A 19,249-nucleotide genomic window follows, 5' to 3' on the forward strand; every position below is an offset into this window, starting at 1 on the left:
GAACTACAACAATTGTTCATCCCAGTTTGGCAAAAGAATAAATCAAGGAAGGTAGTGCACCCGTGGCTGACAAGAGAAATTAGGGATAGTATCAATTCCAAAGAAGAAGCATACAAATTAGCCAGAAAAAGTGGCTCACCTGAGGACTGGGAGAAATTCAGAGTTCAGCAGAGGAGGACAAAGGGCTTAATTAGGAAGGGGAAAAAAGATTATGAGAGAAAACTGGCAGGGAACATAAAAACGGACTGTAAAAGCTTTTATAGGTATGTAAAAAGGAAAAGACTGGTAAAGACAAATGTAGGTCCCCTACAGACAGAAACAGGTGAATTGATTATGGGGAGCAAGGACATGGCAGACCAATTGAATAATTACTTTGGTTCTGTCTTCACTAAGGAGGACATAAATAATCTTCCAGAAATAGTAGGGGACAGAGGGTCCAGTGAGGTGGAGGAACTGAGCGAAATACATGTTAGTAGGGAAGTGGTGTTAGGTAAATTGAAGGGATTAAAGGCAGATAAATCCCCAGGGCCAGATGGTTTGCATCCCAGAGTGCTTAAGGAAGCAGCCCAAGAAATAGTGGATGCATTAGTGATAATTTTTCAAAACTCGTTAGATTCTGGACTAGTTTCTGAGAATTGGAGGGTGGCTAATGTAACCCCACTTTTTAAAAAAGGAGGGGGAGAGAAACTGGGGAATTATAGACCGGTTAGCCTAACATCGGTGGTGGGGAAACTGCTGGAGTCAGTTATCAAAGATGTGATAACAGCACATTTGGAAAGCGGTGAAATCATCGGACAAAGTCAGCATGGATTTGTGAAAGGAAAATCATGTCTGACGAATCTCATAGAATTTTTTGAGGATGTAACTAGTAGAGTGGATAGGGGAGAACCAGTGGATGTGGTATATTTGGATTTTCAAAAGGCTTTTGACAAGGTCCCACACAGGAGATTAGTGTGCAAACTTAAAGCACACGGTATTGGGGGTAAGGTATTGATGTGGATAGCGAATTGGTTAGCAGACAGGAAGCAAAGAGTGGGAATAAACGGGACCTTTTCAGAATGGCAGGCAGTGACTAGTGGGGTACTGCAAGGCTCAGTGCTGGGACCCCAGTTGTTTACAATATAAATGACTTGGATGAGGGAATTAAATGCAGCATCTCCAAGTTTGCGGATGACACGAAGCTGGGTGGCAGTGTTAGCTGTGAGGAGGATGCTAAGAGGATGCAGAGTGACTTGGATAGGTTGGGTGAGTGGGCAAGTTCATGGCAGATGCAATTTAATGTGGATAAATGTGAAGTTATCCACTTTGGTGGCAAAAATAGGAAAACAGATTATTATCTGAATGGTGGCCGATTAGGAAAAGGGGAGATGCAACGAGACCTGGGTGTCATTATACACCAGTCATTGAAAGTGGGCATGCAGTGAAAAAGGTGAATGGTGTGCTGGCATTTATAGCGAGAGGATTTGAGTACAGTAGCAGGGAGGTACTACTGCAGTTGTACAAGGCCTTGGTGAGACCACACCTGGAGTATTGTGTGCAGTTTTGGTCCCCTAATCTGAGGAAAGACATCCTTGCCATAGAGGGAGTACAAAGAAGGTTCACCAGATTGATTCCTGGGATGGCAGGACTTTCATATGAAGAAAGACTGGATGAACTGGGCTTGTACTCGTTGGAATTTAGAAGATTGAGGGGGGATCTGATTGAAACGTATAAAATCCTAAAGGGATTGGACAGGCTAGATGCAGGAAGATTGTTCCCGATGTTGGGGAAGTCCAGAACGAGGGGTCACAGTTTGAGGATAAAGGGGAAACCTTTTAGGACCGAGATTAGGAAAAACTTCTTCACACAGAGAGTGGTGAATCTGTGGAATTCTCTGCCACAGGAAACAGTTGAGGCCAATTCATTGGCTATATTTAAGAGGGAGTTAGATATGGCCCTTGTGGCTACGGGGATCAGGGGGTATGGAGGGAAGGCTGGTGCAGGGTTCTGAGTTGGATGATCAGCCATGATCATAATAAATGGCGGTGCAGGCTCGAAGGGCCGAATGGCCTACTCCTGCACCTATTTTGTATGTTTCTATGTTTCTATGTTTCAGTTAGTCCTGACGAAGGGTCTCAGCCTGAAACTTTGACTATACCTCTTCCTAGAGATGCTGCCTGGCCTGCTGGGCTTATCTACTGAGGCAGTTTGAGTGGAACTGAAGAATAATAAAAAAAATGGGATGGACCACATTAACGGGACTATATTATAGTTCTTTCAATAGTCAGCGGGGTTTAAGGGAGCAAATTTGTGAAGAGGTAGCAGACTGTTGCATAAAATACAAGGTTGTGAAAGTTGGTGATTTTTAACTTTCAACATTCTGACTGGGACTTCATACTGTAAAAGGACTAGATGGAATAGAATTTGTCAAATGTTTAACATATATATTAATTATTTAGATGATAGTGTGGTAAACTGGATAAGCAGGTTTGGAGATAACCCCAAGATTGGGGTGTAGTGGACAGCGCGGAAGGCTATTTAGCTTGCAGACTGATTTGGATCAGCTGGGAAAGTGGTCTGGAAAATGGCAGAAGGAGTTTAATATAGACAAATATAAGGTCTTGCACGTTGGCAGATCAGAGTAAGACATGCTCAGTGACAGTGCACTGAGGTGTGGATTAGAGCAAAGGGAATACAGATCCACAATTACTTGAAAGTGGGATTGGAAGTAGATGGGGTCATAAAGAGAGCTTTTGGCACATTTCCCTTCAATAATTATATTGAAGTTGTGTCAGATATTGGTGAGACTAAACTTGGAGTATTGTGTGCAGTTCTGGTCACCATCCTGCAGGAAATGTATCAATAAGCTGAAAAGAGTGCAGAGAAAATTTACAAAGATGTTGCTGGGATTTGAGGAGTTATAGGAAATGGTTGGAATAAGTTAGATTTATCACCGTAGCGCAGAAAAATGAGACCATAAGACATAGGAGCAGAATTTGCCCCATCAAGTCTTCTCCATTATTCCATCATGGCTGGTTTATTATCCAACTCAACATTATTCTCCTGCCTTCACTCTGGAATGCTTGACACCCTTACAAATCAAGAATTTATCAACCTCCCTTTAAATGTACCCAATTTAGCCTCCTCAGCTGTCCGTTACAATGAATTCCACAGATTCTACCCCATGGGGGCACTTTTTAAAAAAAGAGGGAGAGAGAAACCGGGGAATTATAGACCGGTTAGCCTAACATCGGTGGTGGGGAAACTGCTAGAGTCAGTTATCAAAGATGTGATAACAGCACATTTGGAAAGCAGTGAAATCATCGGACAAAGTCAGCATGGATTTGTGAAAGGAAAATCATGTCTGATGAATCTCATAGAATTTTTTGAGGATGTAACTAGTAGAGTGGATTGGGGAGAACCAGTGGATGTGGTATATTTGGATTTTCAAAAGGCTTTTGACAAGGTCCCACACAGAAGATTGGTGTGCAAACTTAAAGCACATGGTATTGGGGGTATGGTATTGATGTGGATAGAGAATTGGTTGGCAGACAGGAAGCAAAGAGTGGGAATAAACGGGACCTTTTCAGAATGGCAGGCAGTGACGAGTGGGGTACTGCAAGGCTCAGTGCTGGGACCCCAGTTGTTTACAATATATATTAATGACTTAGATGAGGGAATTAAATGCAGCCTGTCCAAGTTTGCGGATGACACGAAGTTGGGCGGCAGTGTTAGCTGTGAGGAGGATGCTAAGAGGATGCAGGGTGACTTGGATAGGTTAGGTGACTGGGCAAATTTTGGCAGATGCAATTTAATGTGGATAAATTTGAGGTTATCCACTTTGGTGGCAAAAACAGGAAAACAGATTATTATCTGAATGGTTGCCAATTAGGAAAAGGGGAGGTGCAACGAGACCTGGGTGTCATTATACACCAGTCATTGAAAGTGGGCATGCAGTGAAAAAGGTGAATGGTGTGCTGGCATTTATAGCGAGAGGATTTGAGTACAGGAGCAGGGAGGTACTACTGCAGTTGTACAAGGCCTTGGTGAGACCACACCTGGAGTATTGTGTGCAGTTTTGGTCCCCTAATCTGAGGAAAGACATCCTTGCCATAGAGGGAGTACAAAGAAGGTTCACCAGATTGATTCCTGGGATGGCAGAACTTCCATATGATGAAAGACTAGATCGGCTAGGCTTATACTCGTTGAAAGTTAGAAGGTTGAGGGGGGATTTTATTGAAACGTATAAAATCCTAAAGAGATTGGACAGGCTAGATGCAGGAAGATTGTTCCCAATGTTGGGGAAGTCCAGAATGAGGGGTCACAGTTTAAGGATAAAAGGGAAGCCTTTTAGGACCGAGATGAGGAAAAACTTCTTCACACAGAGTGGTGAATCTGTGGAATTCTCTGCCACAGGAAACAGTTGAGGCCAGTTCATTGGCTATATTTAAGAGGGAGTTAGATATGGCCCTTGTGGCTATGGGGATCAGGGGGTAAGGAGAGAAGGCAGGTACAGGGTTCTGAGTTGGAAGATCAGCCATGATCATACTGAATGGCGGTGCAGGCTCGAAGGGCTTAATAGCCTACTCCTGCAACTATTTTCTCTGTTTCTATGTTTCTGACTAAAGAAATTCCTACTCGTCTCTATTATAAAGGGGCTGAGACTGTGCCCTCTGGACCTATACTCCTCCACTAAGTGAACATCTTCTCCATGTCCACATTATCTTGGCCTTTCAATATTTGATTTGTTTCAATTAATTTCTCCACCCCCCCCCCCCCGCCGTCCCCCCTGTCATTCTTCTAATCTCCACTGACTACAGGTCCAGAGCCATCAAGTGCTCCTGATATGTTAACTGGGTTACACTCTTGGGGTCATTCCCATGAACCTCCTCTGGATCCTCTCCAATGCTTGCACAGTCTTTCTTTGATAAGGGTCCCAAAACTGCTCGCAGTGCTCTAAATACAAATTGACCAATGCCTTGTAAAGCCTCAGAATTGCATCCTTGCTTTTATACTCTTGTTCTCTCAGATATCTTATAGAGATATACAAAATTATGAAGGGTATAGATAGAGTGAATGCTTGCAGGCATTGACCTCTGAGGTTGTGTGAGTCTATCAGTCATAGGTTTACAGTGAAAGGTGAAATATTTTAGGGGAACCAGAGGGAGAACTTCAGTCAGAGAATGGTGCAAGCGTGGACTGAGCTTCCTGCAGAAGTGGTAAATGCGAGGTCAATTGTAAAATCTAATAGAAGTTTAGATAAGTGTGTGAATGAGATAAGTATGGAGGGCTATGATCCTGATACTGCTGGACAAGTTTAGGCAGAGGGCCACACTGGCACAGTCTAGGTGGGCCAAATGACCTGTTTATGTACTGTAGTACTCTATGACTCTATGATGATGCTAATGCATCCTCTGAATGTCCTATATTGTGAACAGCTGCTTTCATCTCTGGCATGCAGGTTTAGAGTTCAAAGCTTTGACATAAAAGGTTTGAATGGTTTTCAATGAAACAGAATGTTGTTGATATGAATAGCTCTTGCTTGATGACACTTAAATAATATCCTTTTGTCTCAATACTGTTGAATAAGAGAAAGGTGATTTTGTAATTGGCTTGTTTAAATTTGTCGTATTAATTGTACATACCAGGAAGATCATCCACATTGTGATTAATAGCAGTTTGCTCGAGGAGTAGCTACCTTGAATATACAGACCTAAAGTGCTATCATCTTTCTGCTCCTTCCCATACTTTATTAATATACCTATATTATGTTGGCACATGACCAAGTTGCTAAGGCGTTCGTCTAGTGATTCGCAGGTCGCTAGTTTGAGCCTTGGCTGAGGCAGCGTGTGTGTCCTTGAGCAAAGCACTTAACCACACATTGCTCTGTGACGACACCGGTGCCAAGCTGTATGGGTCCTAATGCCCTTCCCTTGGACAACATCAGTGTCGTGGAGAGGAGAGATTTGCAGCATAGGCGTCTGCTGGTCTTCCATACAACCTTGCCCTGGCCTGTGCCCTGGAAACCTTCCAAGGCGCAAATCCATGGTCTCAAGAGACTAACGGATCCCTATACCTGTATTTTCTCTACTTGATTTTTAGATGTTATTAATCATAGATTTGTATGTCTTGATATTAGGAATTATATTTTAACTTTTTTAAATTCAAAGCTCCAACTTCTGCCATGGAGAGCATGAAACAATTATTGATAGACCTGTTTTTAATTAGTTAATATTGTGAGCCAACTATTTTAACTGCAGATTTGCTTGACAGAAAAACCCGTTGAGGCATGTTAGGTTGTGAAGTCCTCTATTGTGAATTCAGGAAAGTGGTACTGGGGCAAAAGATCTGCCGAAGTAGCAGAGCAGGCTCGACTGACCAAAGAACCTATTCCTGTTTCTATGTACTATGTCTTACAGTATATAAAGCCTTATTTTTTTTTTGTCTACCTGTGAGGGATTTCTGAATTATCAGGCATAAGGAGTGCCATTTTATTTTATAATACAGACCAAGTTTAATCATGTTTATTGCTGATATTTATCATGCCAGATATTATGATTTTAACATTGAAAAGCATTACCGCAGCGCCATCTAGATGTTGGATAGCATAAGAGCCTAAATGTGGCATAAAATGGGTGTTTACTTTGGAACATTTCGTTCAAATATGGTTTCAAAAATTTTTGGAGACTTTGGGAACCTCCAAAGAAAGAATAAAATCCAGATGTTTTCCACTGCAGTTGTTAATTTTTATTTGCCTCTGTGATGAATCACTTCCTGATTTTAAAGTTTTAGTTTTGAAAGTTAATTTCAGTTGAAAAGCACTTAACTTTTTTTAAGTAGCCATCCTTTTTCTCAAGTTTCTTCTTCACCATTCTGTTTCCTTGTTCAGTACTGCATCATATTCCTTTATATTTTTCTTTAATTTTCAGAGCTGCATTTTTAATTAGTTGCCTGAAAATTAAACTCTGGAAAATCCTTTATAAACTTTTTTTTTGTCAGAAGCATCTGATGTATTTAATTAAGCATTTTTTTCCATTAGATGCCTTAATTACTTTATGTATCAAATTTTATTAGATAATTACTGCCTCAATCTTTAAGGAAGATTTTACAGCAATTAATGAAGTGTATAAGTGTGTTAATGCATCCTTATTTCAAGCACTTGCAGTTCTTTTTCTCATATTGGAAGTTGTTATTTTGGACCAACTTTAACACTAATGTGAAAGGCATACAGGAATGTATTTTTTCAGAATTGCGATAAACATTAATGTTAGAATGCTGCAATATTGTGTTCTGTGCAAGCACAAACTTTTGAGAATTTTAACTGCAGCCTTTATAGAGATAAAACTGAATGATTTATTTATGCTATTAATGCTGAATGTTTTAGGAAAGTGAAGAGAACTAAAGAAGTCTAAAACCTGGTTTAGATGTTCTAAAACACAGAATAGCTAACATCTGGAATAAATTACTGATGCAACCAGTGAATGCAGATTTATTAAGAGCTCCAAAGGGAGGTGGATGAGTTTTTATGTGGCCAGCATACACGTATGCAAATGTATACAATTGATTCATGAATATTGAGGAAATTTTTTCTCTGAGACTTCTGTACCCTTTGTAGGGCTTGAAAGGAATCTCCTGGTGTTTTGTCCTAATTTTAAAAAAAAAATCTCTCAGGAAACTGCAGTCTATCTAAAGCTTTTAAATCCATGCATGTCCAAATAACATATTTTAATTGATTCTTTTAGCATTTGCTTTCTTTACTTTTGAACTTTTAAATTTTCTATTTACAAAGAAATTCAAGAAAATGTTTGAATAAACTCTTTTGAAGCCTCTTGCTGTCTCCATTTTATGAGACTATGGTACCTTTATTCAGTTTATACTGTATATTCTTGTTTGACACAACTAACTCTCATCAATTTTCTTTCACCTTGTACAGGGTGGATGTGTTTGCTATTTCTACCATGAATGCATAATTACTTTTTTCCAAATTTCCTTTGTAAGTAACACCCAGAAAATGCTGGAGGAACTCAGCAGTCAGGCAGCATCTGATTCCATCAACAGTATCTTTCCTGGATTTGGAGAGTGTTACGTACCCCGTAACCGGGTTGCCAAACCAGCGGAAATGGATCACTCAGTTGGAGTCTGGATTACTAGAACTAAGAAAGTTTTATTAAAGAAACAAGCAACACAGTACTCTAATCAAAAGGATAATGAATGCAACAGTTCAGCAATGATAAACATATGTGTACACGGAATTCAGATAACAGGATCAATCAAGCTCTATCGTTGTCGAGGGGTAAATGACCAGTTTCAAAGTGACGCAAAGTTCAGTTCAATTTAGTTCAGTTCGCAGTAATCGCTGCCGTGGCGATGGACAGTGGGGGGAAGGAGAGAGAGAGCAAAACGAATGAATATTCAAGGCTTCCACACAGACCTTCGCAGTCAGCTTTCAGGCGAGTCCCTTGTGATGTCATCTGAGGTCACCGACCGTGACCCCTCCGTTTCCAGATACGATCGTTTCCCTGCGGTGAACCTGGCACCCAGGCAAGGGTGGACACACACCAGGTTCCCGCCGATTGTGCCTTTCCACCCTGTGCGTCTATGGCCCGGTACTTCCCACCGACTTGTGAGAGACACACCGCTTCCAGGGTCTTGTTACCTCGGGTGTCGTGTGTGTCCTGCCTTAGCGAACCTGTCCCTTTTTATCCCCCTGCTGGGGTATCGCCTGTCCATCACTTCAAACAGTTCAGGGTTCAAAGGGGGAGCCGATCTAGACAGCTCTCCTTCCCTTCTTTAACATCTCCAAATGCAGCTCCATTGTTTTCCTTATCTCTCTGTCTCCTGAAGACAGGTGGCAGACCAACTGTTGATCCCACTGGTGCCAGCCCAAGACAGCTAACATCTTTATCTATGTGTATTCTTGTCACAAGAGTAAACTAAAGATCTTCTTATTAGCTTAACCAAACCTGTACCTTTCATATTTCTGTATTTTGAATACAAACTTGATCAGATTTATTAACATAATTCTTTTGTCTTGCATTTGTAAATTATTTTATGGTTTTAAATCATATTATCTTAATTGACTGTTTCCCCACCCTATTTCCCAAAGATTGAATTACTGTTGTTAATTTTTTCCTCACCAACTAGTTACAGAATTTGATCATATTTTATCGTCAATTTAAAATATTTATTCCTAATAGCTCACATTCTGCCTTGTATTTAATGAGTATATCAATATAGAAATACAAACGTCTATTTGAAGCTTAGTGGAGAAAACGGTCTTTGCTAGCCCATATCACTGTACATTTGTGTTTCTGAGGCAACTGAAAAACAAATGTGAAATGCAAGAAAGCAGGCATATATTGTTATTTTCATTGTTATAATGTAATTTGTGGTATACCATGAGGATCAGTGGAGGGGCTTCAAAATTTTGAACAGTTCACATAATTCATCTTGAAGTAACAAAGGCAAGATTGTGTTCCTAGATAATGAGGAAACCTTTCAGGCATATTGTAAAATTGCACTTAAATTTTTGGCATCAGTCAAATTTGGTCATACCTTTAAATTTCAGTCATGACTGGAACACAAGCTTGGCTGATAACTATTGTCTTACCCAAAATGGTGCTGCATGTGCCTTCAGCATCTATTGTCTCCTTCATCCACTTCCCTTCCTTTCATTGACTGATACAGGCTGCTCATTAAGCTGCAGTTAGATTTTAAAATTCTCATGTGTTTTCATGTTCCTCAATGGATTCTTCCCTCCCTGTTTCTGATCCCTCTGTCTTTGCCCTCTTGCCCGAAAGCTCTCTTGTTTAACTCTATCCTTTTGCTCATTGTAAATCAGTGACATTCTTATGTTAAATTGCCATGGTTCTAAATTCTGGCATTTCCTCCCTAACTTCTCCAACTCTATCTCTTTTCTCATATAATACAGAGCTTTGACATGGCCATGTTTTCTTCACTTCCCCACCATAACGTTTTGTTTCCATATGGACTTTCAGAGGGATTTGACAAGGTTAGTGCAAGAGATTGTCAATAAAAATGAGTCCAAGGAGTAGACTCATAGCGTGCATTAATAATTATGAAGTAAGTGGCACAGAATAGAGATTAACGATTCATTCTTTGATTGGTGGGTTGTGAATAAAGGAGTTTGATTTGAGATTTTTAGTATCTATTACTGTAAATAGAGCAATGGAGATGGAGTTATCTGCAAGGAAGTATAAGGTTAACTTTTAAAATTTAAAGCTAGTAATTGGAATAGTTTGTAAATGGTGACACATGAGGTGCAGTGGAGAAAAGACTCTCATTTGGCAGTCCCTTGGGATCGAGTGCAAAAGTGAGGAGGTTGTGAGATTTTAAGAGCTGGGTTGATTATTCTTGGAGCAAGGAAGCTGAGAGGTGATTGGATAGAGGTTTACATGGTCATAATAGTTTGACAGGTAATGAAAGATCTGCTTTTACTCCAATATGGATTGTGAGGTGATGAATGAGACCAGTACTGAAGCTGTAAATGTTATTACAGATTAAACAGCAGCTGACTGATAGAGTGGGTGGATGATTAGTTTGTGAGGTGGTGTGCTCCATCTGATTGTAGTTAAATTTTCTGTGTGTTCCTGATGGATGAACTTGAGGATCTCAAAATTATCCAAAACCTTGCTTGTCCACTTTGAGAGTTGTGCACCAGGAATTCCCAAGAGTCAGCAAAGATATAGTCATAGTCATACTATATTGATCCTGGGGGAAATTGGTTTTTGTTACAGTTGCACCATAAATAATAAATAGCAGTAGAACCATAAATAGTGAAATAGTGATATGTAAATTATGCCAGTATAATTATGAAATAAGTCCAGGACCAGCCTATTGGCTCAGGGTGTCTGACCCTCCAAGGGAGGAGTTGCAAAGTTTGATGGCCACAGGCAGGAATGACTTCCTATGACGCTCTGTGCTGCATCTTGGTGGAATGAGTCTCTGGCTGAATGTACTCCTGTGCCCACCCGGAACATTATGTGGTGGATGGGAGATATTGACCAAGATGGCATGCAACTTAGACAGCATCCTCTTTTCAGACACCACCGTGAGAGAGTCCAGTTCCATCGCCACAACATCACTGGCCTTACGAATGAGTTTGTTGATTCTGTTGGTGTCTGCTACCCTCAGCCTGCTGCCCCAGCACAGAACAGCAAACATGATAGCACTGGCCACCACAGACTCCGTAGAACATCCTCAGCATCGTCCGGCAGATGTTAAAGGACCTCAGTCTCCTCAGGAAGTAGAGACGGTTCTGACCCTTCTTGTAGACAGCCTCAGTGTTCTTTGACCAGTCCAGTTGCCTTTGCTTAAGGAATTTTTGTGTATTGTAGTCTTTCCCCCTGTTTGCTTGTTAACCTATTCCATGACATAAACTGGAATTGCTTTAGGAGTTGTGTGTTGGACTTGGGCATGCCCACTGAAAAGATTAACTTGGGTGGAATTTGGGGTGGATATTTAGGTGTTAAGTAATGTTCCAAATTGTCTCTAACGTTCTTTAAGGAAATAAATTCAACCAAAATGTAATTTGATTTATATAACAACCTATTTGACCTTTAACACTTCCAAATTAATACTCAAGAACAATTTATATCTCATTACTTCTGTCTTGTAGGGGAGAGAGCACTTTTAGTCTTGTACTTTTAGAAAAGTTTTTATCTATCACGACACCTAGCTTTGCAAATATGTTACTTGAACTGAAGGGCTTGGGTTATGGGGAGAGGCTGGATAAAGTAGGACGTATTTCCCCTGGAGTGAAAGAAGTTGAGGGGGCACTTTGTAGAGCTTCATAAAATCATGAAGGGTATTGATAAAGTAAATAGCCTGAGTCCTTTCCCCAGAGCAGGGGAGCCCAAAACTTGAGGGCATAGGTTTAAAGTGAGAGTGGATTTAAAGAGCAACTATTTCTTAGGGGATTTGAAGAGCAACTATTTCATACAGCGTATGGGGGGGGACTTCATTAGGAGTTGGAGGAGATTTGCTGCTTCAACAAAGACTCTTGCAAATTTTCATAGATGTATGGTGGAGAGCATTCTGACTGGTTGCATCATAGTCTGGTATGGAGCCTCCAATGCACAGGATCAAGAGGCTTCAGCAGACTGTGGACTCAGTTCCATCACAGACACAACCTTCTTGCCATCGAGAACATCTTCAAGAAGTTGTGCCTCAAGAAGGCAGTGTCAATCATTAATGACTGTCACCATCTCAGAAATGTACTCTTTTCATAACTACCTTTGTGGAGGAGGTACTGGACCCTGAAGAGACATATTCAATGTTTTAAGAACAACTTCTTCCCCTCCACTATCAGATTTTTGAAGTTTGTGAACACTACAGGTCCACAGTCCCTTATCCGAAATCCTTGGGGCCAGTTGCATTTCGGAATTCAGAATTTTTCGGATTTCAGACCCCCTGCCCACCCCCTATACCAAAAAACACGTATGCTCAAGTCCCTTATTTAACCTGTCTCAGTGTGGTGGATTTTAAGACCCAGCAGCGCACCAAACCTACGCACATCCTCCCGTATACTTTAAATCATCTCTAGATTACATAATACCTAATACAATGTAAATGCTATGTAAATAATTGTTATACTGTATTGTTTAGGGAATAATGATGAAGAAATTTTATTTCCAACAAAAACATTGAATAAAACATAAAAATATACAGCTTCAAACAAACCGAATCAAACACATGGTAAATGACTTAATGGAATAAATGTAGAAAGTCACTGTCAGTGTCACTATAAAACTTCAGTAACTTGTCTTTCTGTTTATTTAAATCATATACAGTGGTAGTTCCGACACTATTTTCTTGAGTAAGACGCCGCACAGACACACCACGATCAAGCTTCTGCAATCACACCACTTTCTGCGTTATTGATAGAGAAGATTCCTTCTCTTTTTCTCATTGTTACCCATAGGGGTATCTGCAGCTCTTTTTGACATTTTCACAGTGAAATTAAACACAAAGACAACAGTGAACACAAAATATCAGCGAATAGCGCATGGACGTGTAACCAGTACGAGTGCTGAGCTACAACTGACGACTGGCGGCCTCTGCTAGTGCTGTCACGACACACCTGAATGACATCAGCTGTTGGCGAAAAAAACTTCGGTTTTCAGAGCTTTTTGGATTTTAGAATTTCGGATAAAGGAATGTGCACCTGTACATCATTATTTGTCTTTTGCACTATTTATATTGTAACTTCGTAATTTTGTCCTTCACTGTACTGTTGCTACAAAACAAATTTCATGACATCTGTTGATAATTAATCTGAGTATATGGGATGAATGCCAGAGGAAGTGGTAGAGACTGGTACAATTTCAACATTTAAGATATTTGGGCCAGTATATAGATAGGAAAGATTTAGAGTGATATAGGCCAAACACAGAGAAATGGGGCTAGTTTAGATGGGCAGCTTTGTTGGCAAGTATGAATTGGGCTGAACGACCTCTTCTGTGTTATATAGCTGTATGACCACATGAGGGCAGTGTAAATATGTTACATGGTTGTGAGGGAAAAGACAATATCATTAGAAGAGTGAGAATTCCTTAATTTAAAGGAAATTTATTTTTAAGTCAGGAAGTATTTACTATGAAGGCAAATGGCATGTAGTAATTTAGCATGAATGATATACTGTACTCATTGAGAATGTGGCAAACTACTTTGATCACCTCGCCTTAAATTCAATTACCAGTATGTATAAAACCTGCACAATATATATTAGACACAGGATTTTTGCCTCTTTTTAACATTACATTGATACAATAAGATAACTGATTTTGTTTGTGATTTTATTATAAATTAGCCACTCAAATGTAATAATTTTGAGTGTGTACAGTTTAACGTCACCTCAGCAATATATGATCGGATCCAGATTGTGAAACTTATGCAGTGGCAGATTTGGCTTTATTGATAGACTCTTGATCTTTAGAATTTGTAGAAAGTTCAGGATTCACTTTTGCTTCACAAATGTGCAAGCCATGATCCTGACCAGTAGGCAATTTCAATGTATGGTATCAGGAGGCTGCATCAATGTCCACAATTTTATCTTTAGTTTTCTTTGCAGCAATATTGCACATTGCTCCAATAAGTTTCTCGCTGAACTGTAATTTATCTGCAGAATTTAGTGTTCGTTGTCCATCCTTTCTGATGATGATATTTACCTGTGCGGCTTGAGCTGCACAGAGGAAAAACCTGTGTGGGATGAATTTTATGGTGAAAAAGCCCTTCCTTGCACTGGGTCAGTTCCAGTCTCTCTGCCTCAAAAATCTTGCTCCAATGGTACAAAAAATTGTCATGACTAGAGTCTTCCTTGCAGTGGATAACCATGATACTACTTTTGCCTTGACATGCCCTTCACACTCCACGAAGCATTGCAGCGCTGCCGTCTTGGCCATTGGATCTTGTAATTGATCTCATCCACTCAGTCTGCTGAAACTGGCTTCTCATGCTGGGCTAGGCATATCCTTATCCCTGTCTCACTGGAGTTGGAGGTTCCTGGCTACCCTCACCTGGTTTAGCCTGCCTGTCGAAGCGGTGTACTAGGGCTGTGGCCACTATTGCATGCAAACAGTTAGTTGGAGCCGCACGTGAGAGCTAGGTGGTGTGGGAACCAAAAGTAGAACCAATAGCTGCCCCTGGGCAGAGCACGACAAGCCCGCCACCAGAGGTGCTACCCTTCCCTGGACACCTCAGGACAGAATTTAGTTGAAACTTCTTAACAAGTGTTTTCTCAAGTCCATATCCAAGGTCCTCCCAGTATCAGTAGTTGAGCTGCATTATGTAGATGGTGCTGGTGTTTCTGTGCAGAAACATTGAATACAATGGATTATACCCTCAACATCCACAAAGTAACTGTCCTTTATCAACTTGGCCCTCTCTACAACACCACTTCCTGACAATACACTGCAAGATTTGTAAAGCATAGGCCATTTTTCATATCTTGATCACTATCTGTCAGTGAAAGCAGACATTGATGATGGAATTCATCATTGCTTTTGATGCATTAGCACTGTCTTTAGCTAGCTGAGGAAAAGGAAGTTTGCAGATTGAATCCCACATTATCCACTGAGCAGCAGTGAGTCCTGCTCCCCAAGGAGATGTTGAGATGTAGATTACCTACAACAGGCACATGAAAATACTGGAGTAATGTTATCAATGATGTCTTGAAGAATTTTCCAAGTCAATGGCAGGATAAGTGAATCAGTTTCAGCATCCTTTCCCAGCGAAATCTTGGCAGACAACATTGTCTCTGTGATAGCCACCAGACACCTGAAACAACCTCTCTGAACTGAGTTTTATACAGGGAAAAGTTTTCTAAAATTACTTTTGGTGGGGTGTAGGGAATAAAAGGGTTATCCTCTCTACTTCTTGAGAATGGAACGTAGAACAACACAACATAATATAGTAGCAGGCCGTTCAACACTCAATATCCAGGCCAATCACCACGGCAAATTATGCTAATCCCTTCTGCCTCCATGCCTCTCCATTTCCTGCAAATTCATGTGGCTATCTAAAAGCCCCTGGAACGACACTCTTCTGCACCCTGTCCAAAGTCTTGTCATCCGTCCTATAATGAGGTGACCAGAACTGTAAGCAAAACTTCAGATGCGGCCTAACTAGGGTTTTATAAAGCTACAACTTCCTGACTTTTGAACTCAGTGCCTTGACTATTAAAGGTAAGATTGCCATATGCCTTCCTACCACTCTATCAACCCCTATAGCTGTATTCAGGGAGCTATGAACTTAGCCCCCAAGATCTCTCTGCTTATCAATACTGTCAGAATCTTGCCCTTGACAGTGTATTGTCTCGTTACATTTAGCCTATCAAGGTGCAACTCTTCACATTTGGTTGGTAAACTCCATCTGCTATTTCTTTGGTCATATCTGCAAATGGTCTATATCCCACTGTATTCTTTGCCAGTCTTCTAAGCTTTCTACAACAGCACCAATCATCTGCAAGCTTACTAACCCACCCATTCTCATTTTTATTCAAATCATTTATATACTTCACAAACAGCAGAGGTCCCACTACAGATTCTTGCAAAACGCCACTAATCACAGACCTAGAATAAGGCCCTTCAACCACTACTATTTGTCTTCTATAGGTGAGCCAATTCGGAATCCAAATGGCCGATTCACCATGGATCCCATACATCTTAAACTCATGGACGAGCCTCCGATGAGGTACCTGTCAGACACCTTACTAAAATCCATGTAGCCAATGTCCATCATTTACCTTCTCCAATCATGTTCATCATTTTGTCAAAAACCTCAATCAAGTTAGTAAGATGTGACTTTCCCTGCACAAAACCATGCTGGCTCTCCCTAATTAGGTCATGGTTTTCCAAATGCTGATAAATTCTATCCCTACCATTGACTTGAGAGTCTCTGGTCAGTATTTTCCAGGATCATCCCTGGTTCCCTTATTGAATAATGGAACAAAATTAGTAACTCGCCATTCTCGAGGATCTTGCCTCTGGCTAAAGAGGAGAACAAGATATTGGTCAAGACCACAGCAGTCTCATTTCTTGCTTCTATCAATAACTTGGGGTGTATCCCATCAGGCTTTGGAGACTTGTCCACCTTATTGCTCTTCAAGAGACCCAACACCATTACCTTCAAAATTCCCTAGTTTATTAATACGCTTGGCACTGCTCCCCTTTCCCACCACATCTTTCTCCTTGGTAACTAGTGATGCAACGTACTCATTTAAGACCTTTCCCACATTTTCTCCAAGCAAATGGTCCCCCTCCTGGTTTTGTTGGAGCTATGTATTCTGTGCTGTCTATTTATTATGTATGACTAGTTACCGTAACACATCGGTAGGGCTGTGGTAAAAGCAAAGGGGGGTAAGTTGCGTATTCATGCTCATTTAGTGGCAGTTTGTAGCTTGGGACCACGGAGGTCATATCTTTGCTGACCGCTGAGATAATGCTTAATTGTATGCTTGCTAATTGCTAAAGTATTGAAATAGGAAATTCGACTCTTTTGGAACAATCATTGGAGTTGTGGGCATGTCACAGAAGTATAACATCTCTGTGGGGTTGCAGGCTGGCGGCATTGTTTTGTTTTGATTTTGGGTCAATTTTTGCTGCTACACTCTTGATATATGTATGGAATGCCATGCAATTCTCTTTAATCCTACTTGCCAAGAATTTTTCATGGTCCCTCTGGCTTTCCTAATTTCTTCCTTGAGTTCTTTTCTGGCTTCTTTATAATCCTCAAGGGCTCGATTTGATTCTAGCTTCCTAAATTTGACATATGAGCCAAACGCCTTTTTTCCACTGGACAATTGCAGTATGTTGCCTTTAAATGCAGAATTCTCATTTCACATGAAGAACTCCTATTACACCTTAAATCGGGCTTTGCCTAACTTAAGCATTATATTTCTTTCGCATATACTTATATTGTGATAACTTTAAAAATTTACATCTTCTGTGTATTTTTTAAAATTATGACCCAAGTTTTCCAGCCACTCTCATGACTCAATATTTAAGTTACAATTTTTAGCTGAGGACAAATCATTATCCTGAAGTACAAGCTAGCTTTTTTTTCCCCCTCGTAGATGCTAGATGCTACATGGTCTACAGAGTACTTTTCGAATTGTATGTTTTCATTTATGAGTTCCAGCTTCCGTGGTATTTTGCAATTGTAATTTGGCAGTGTGAATTTTTTTTAAGTCTTGAAAGTCTCATTAATATTCCTGGGACAAGAGCTTGAGTAGTCTGGCTGGGATCTTTTATAATTTGAGTGTGCCCTTGAATAGGTTTTAAACTATGGCTGAATGCTCCTCTGTGCTTGTGGATACAAATTGTTGAAATTATTAAGGCCTCTTTCACTCCCTTACATTATGTGTGTTAACAAGATTCATGAAACATAAGTCATTTATCTCTAAATTATTTTGTCATTATGCGACCTAAACAACATACTTTATACTGTTCTTTTTTTGTTTACTGAGTTAACATTCAGCTTTCATATTCACATGATTAATTTTAATTTGAGTTTCTGAATCTGGTTCATTATTAGAAACTAGAAATTATAGTGATGACTTGAGGCTTCTTGCTTAACCCCTCCCATTTCCATCTTAATTTTACTCAAGCTTTATGGATTCTAAAAGGTAGGTGTGGAGGGTTGGATAATTTGTGGGGTGCTCTGCACTCCTGCTGCTCCGTGTGCTTCCAAAGCATAATGTTTTGGCTTTCAACGTCTTCCACTTTGAACAGTAAAGGACCAGAACTTTTTAGGTGTCAGTAGAAGGAGATCAACTTCATTTGTTTCAAAATATCATACGTTGCTCAGCTATTACATTTTCAGTGGCTGTGGATTCACTTTGCATTCTCAAAGGCAATTGCACATTCTTTTTTCTTTTTTTCTTTCTTTTTTACTTTAGTTGTATCCCATTTTTCCCCTCCTTCCTCAAGATTCATATCTGTTACATTTTATGTTATCAGTATTTTTGGAAAAACACGACTTCACCAAGATTTGGAAGATGCTGAAACTTTTTCTTTAAATGTAGATTTAAATCAGTTGTCAATAACTGGTATTGATAAAAATCTTGTTTGGTGCATGTGGACTAAATTCAAGCATATGGATGTCCCTCTTGTTCACTACAGTGTGAGGTGTTGGGTCTAGAGATTTACATCTTGAATTTAATTTCATTGCAACCTGTCAGCCAAGTGCAGCCCTATATGGCTTAACATCTCGTACAATTTAACATAGTTTTCCTTTTGGGCTCTTATTGCTGCTGTAAATATTGTAACAGGTTTTTTTCCTAATATCTTTGTTTTTACTGAAAACAAAACTTAAAATTTGCCTCTTTCCCTCTTATAACCTTAGAGATTTTCTTCCCCGAGGGCCAGGCATTGTTACAAGACGGCCTCTCATTTTACAACTGGTTAACTGTACTACAGGTAATGTACATTCTACTGAATATTTATTTTCTACATTAACTTCAAGAATACTACCAGACATCACAAAATTATTGTGTGTAGGCTGGATTCTAGTGTATGATTTTGACTCTCTATTTGCACATCACAGTGAAGATAATATCTCTACATTGAAATAAATTCTCTGCAGGGTAGGCAGCATCTATAGAGAGAAAAATATTTCAGTTAATGATCTTCCACTGTAACTGGAAAAAGGATATGATGTGTAGAGAAAGATGTGGTGAATGCTTAATTTTGACTGCAGCAATTTTTTTTATGCTTCTCTATTATTCTTAAGGATGATGTAAAAGGTCTCA

The 19,249-nt window shown here is 40.0% G+C and overlaps 1 protein-coding gene across 6 annotated transcripts in view; it reads left to right on the forward strand.

Moving 5' to 3' along the window:
- The window catches only part of LOC140206105 (dynamin-2-like), a 240,816-nt gene that overhangs the window by 39,847 nt on the left and 181,720 nt on the right, over nucleotides 1–19,249 (forward strand). For 5 of the 6 annotated variants that reach the window (XM_072274265.1, XM_072274266.1, XM_072274268.1 and 2 more), the window contains exon 2: nucleotides 18,844–18,917. The exons of the other annotated variant lie outside the window; for it this stretch is intronic. In XM_072274265.1, coding sequence (XP_072130366.1) covers nucleotides 18,844–18,917 — 74 coding nt within the window. The remainder of the gene's footprint in view (nucleotides 1–18,843; nucleotides 18,918–19,249) is intronic. 6 annotated transcript variants of the gene reach the window in all.

Source organism: Mobula birostris, chromosome 12 (genome assembly GCF_030028105.1).
Source record: "Mobula birostris isolate sMobBir1 chromosome 12, sMobBir1.hap1, whole genome shotgun sequence".
NCBI lineage: Eukaryota > Metazoa > Chordata > Chondrichthyes > Myliobatiformes > Myliobatidae > Mobula > Mobula birostris.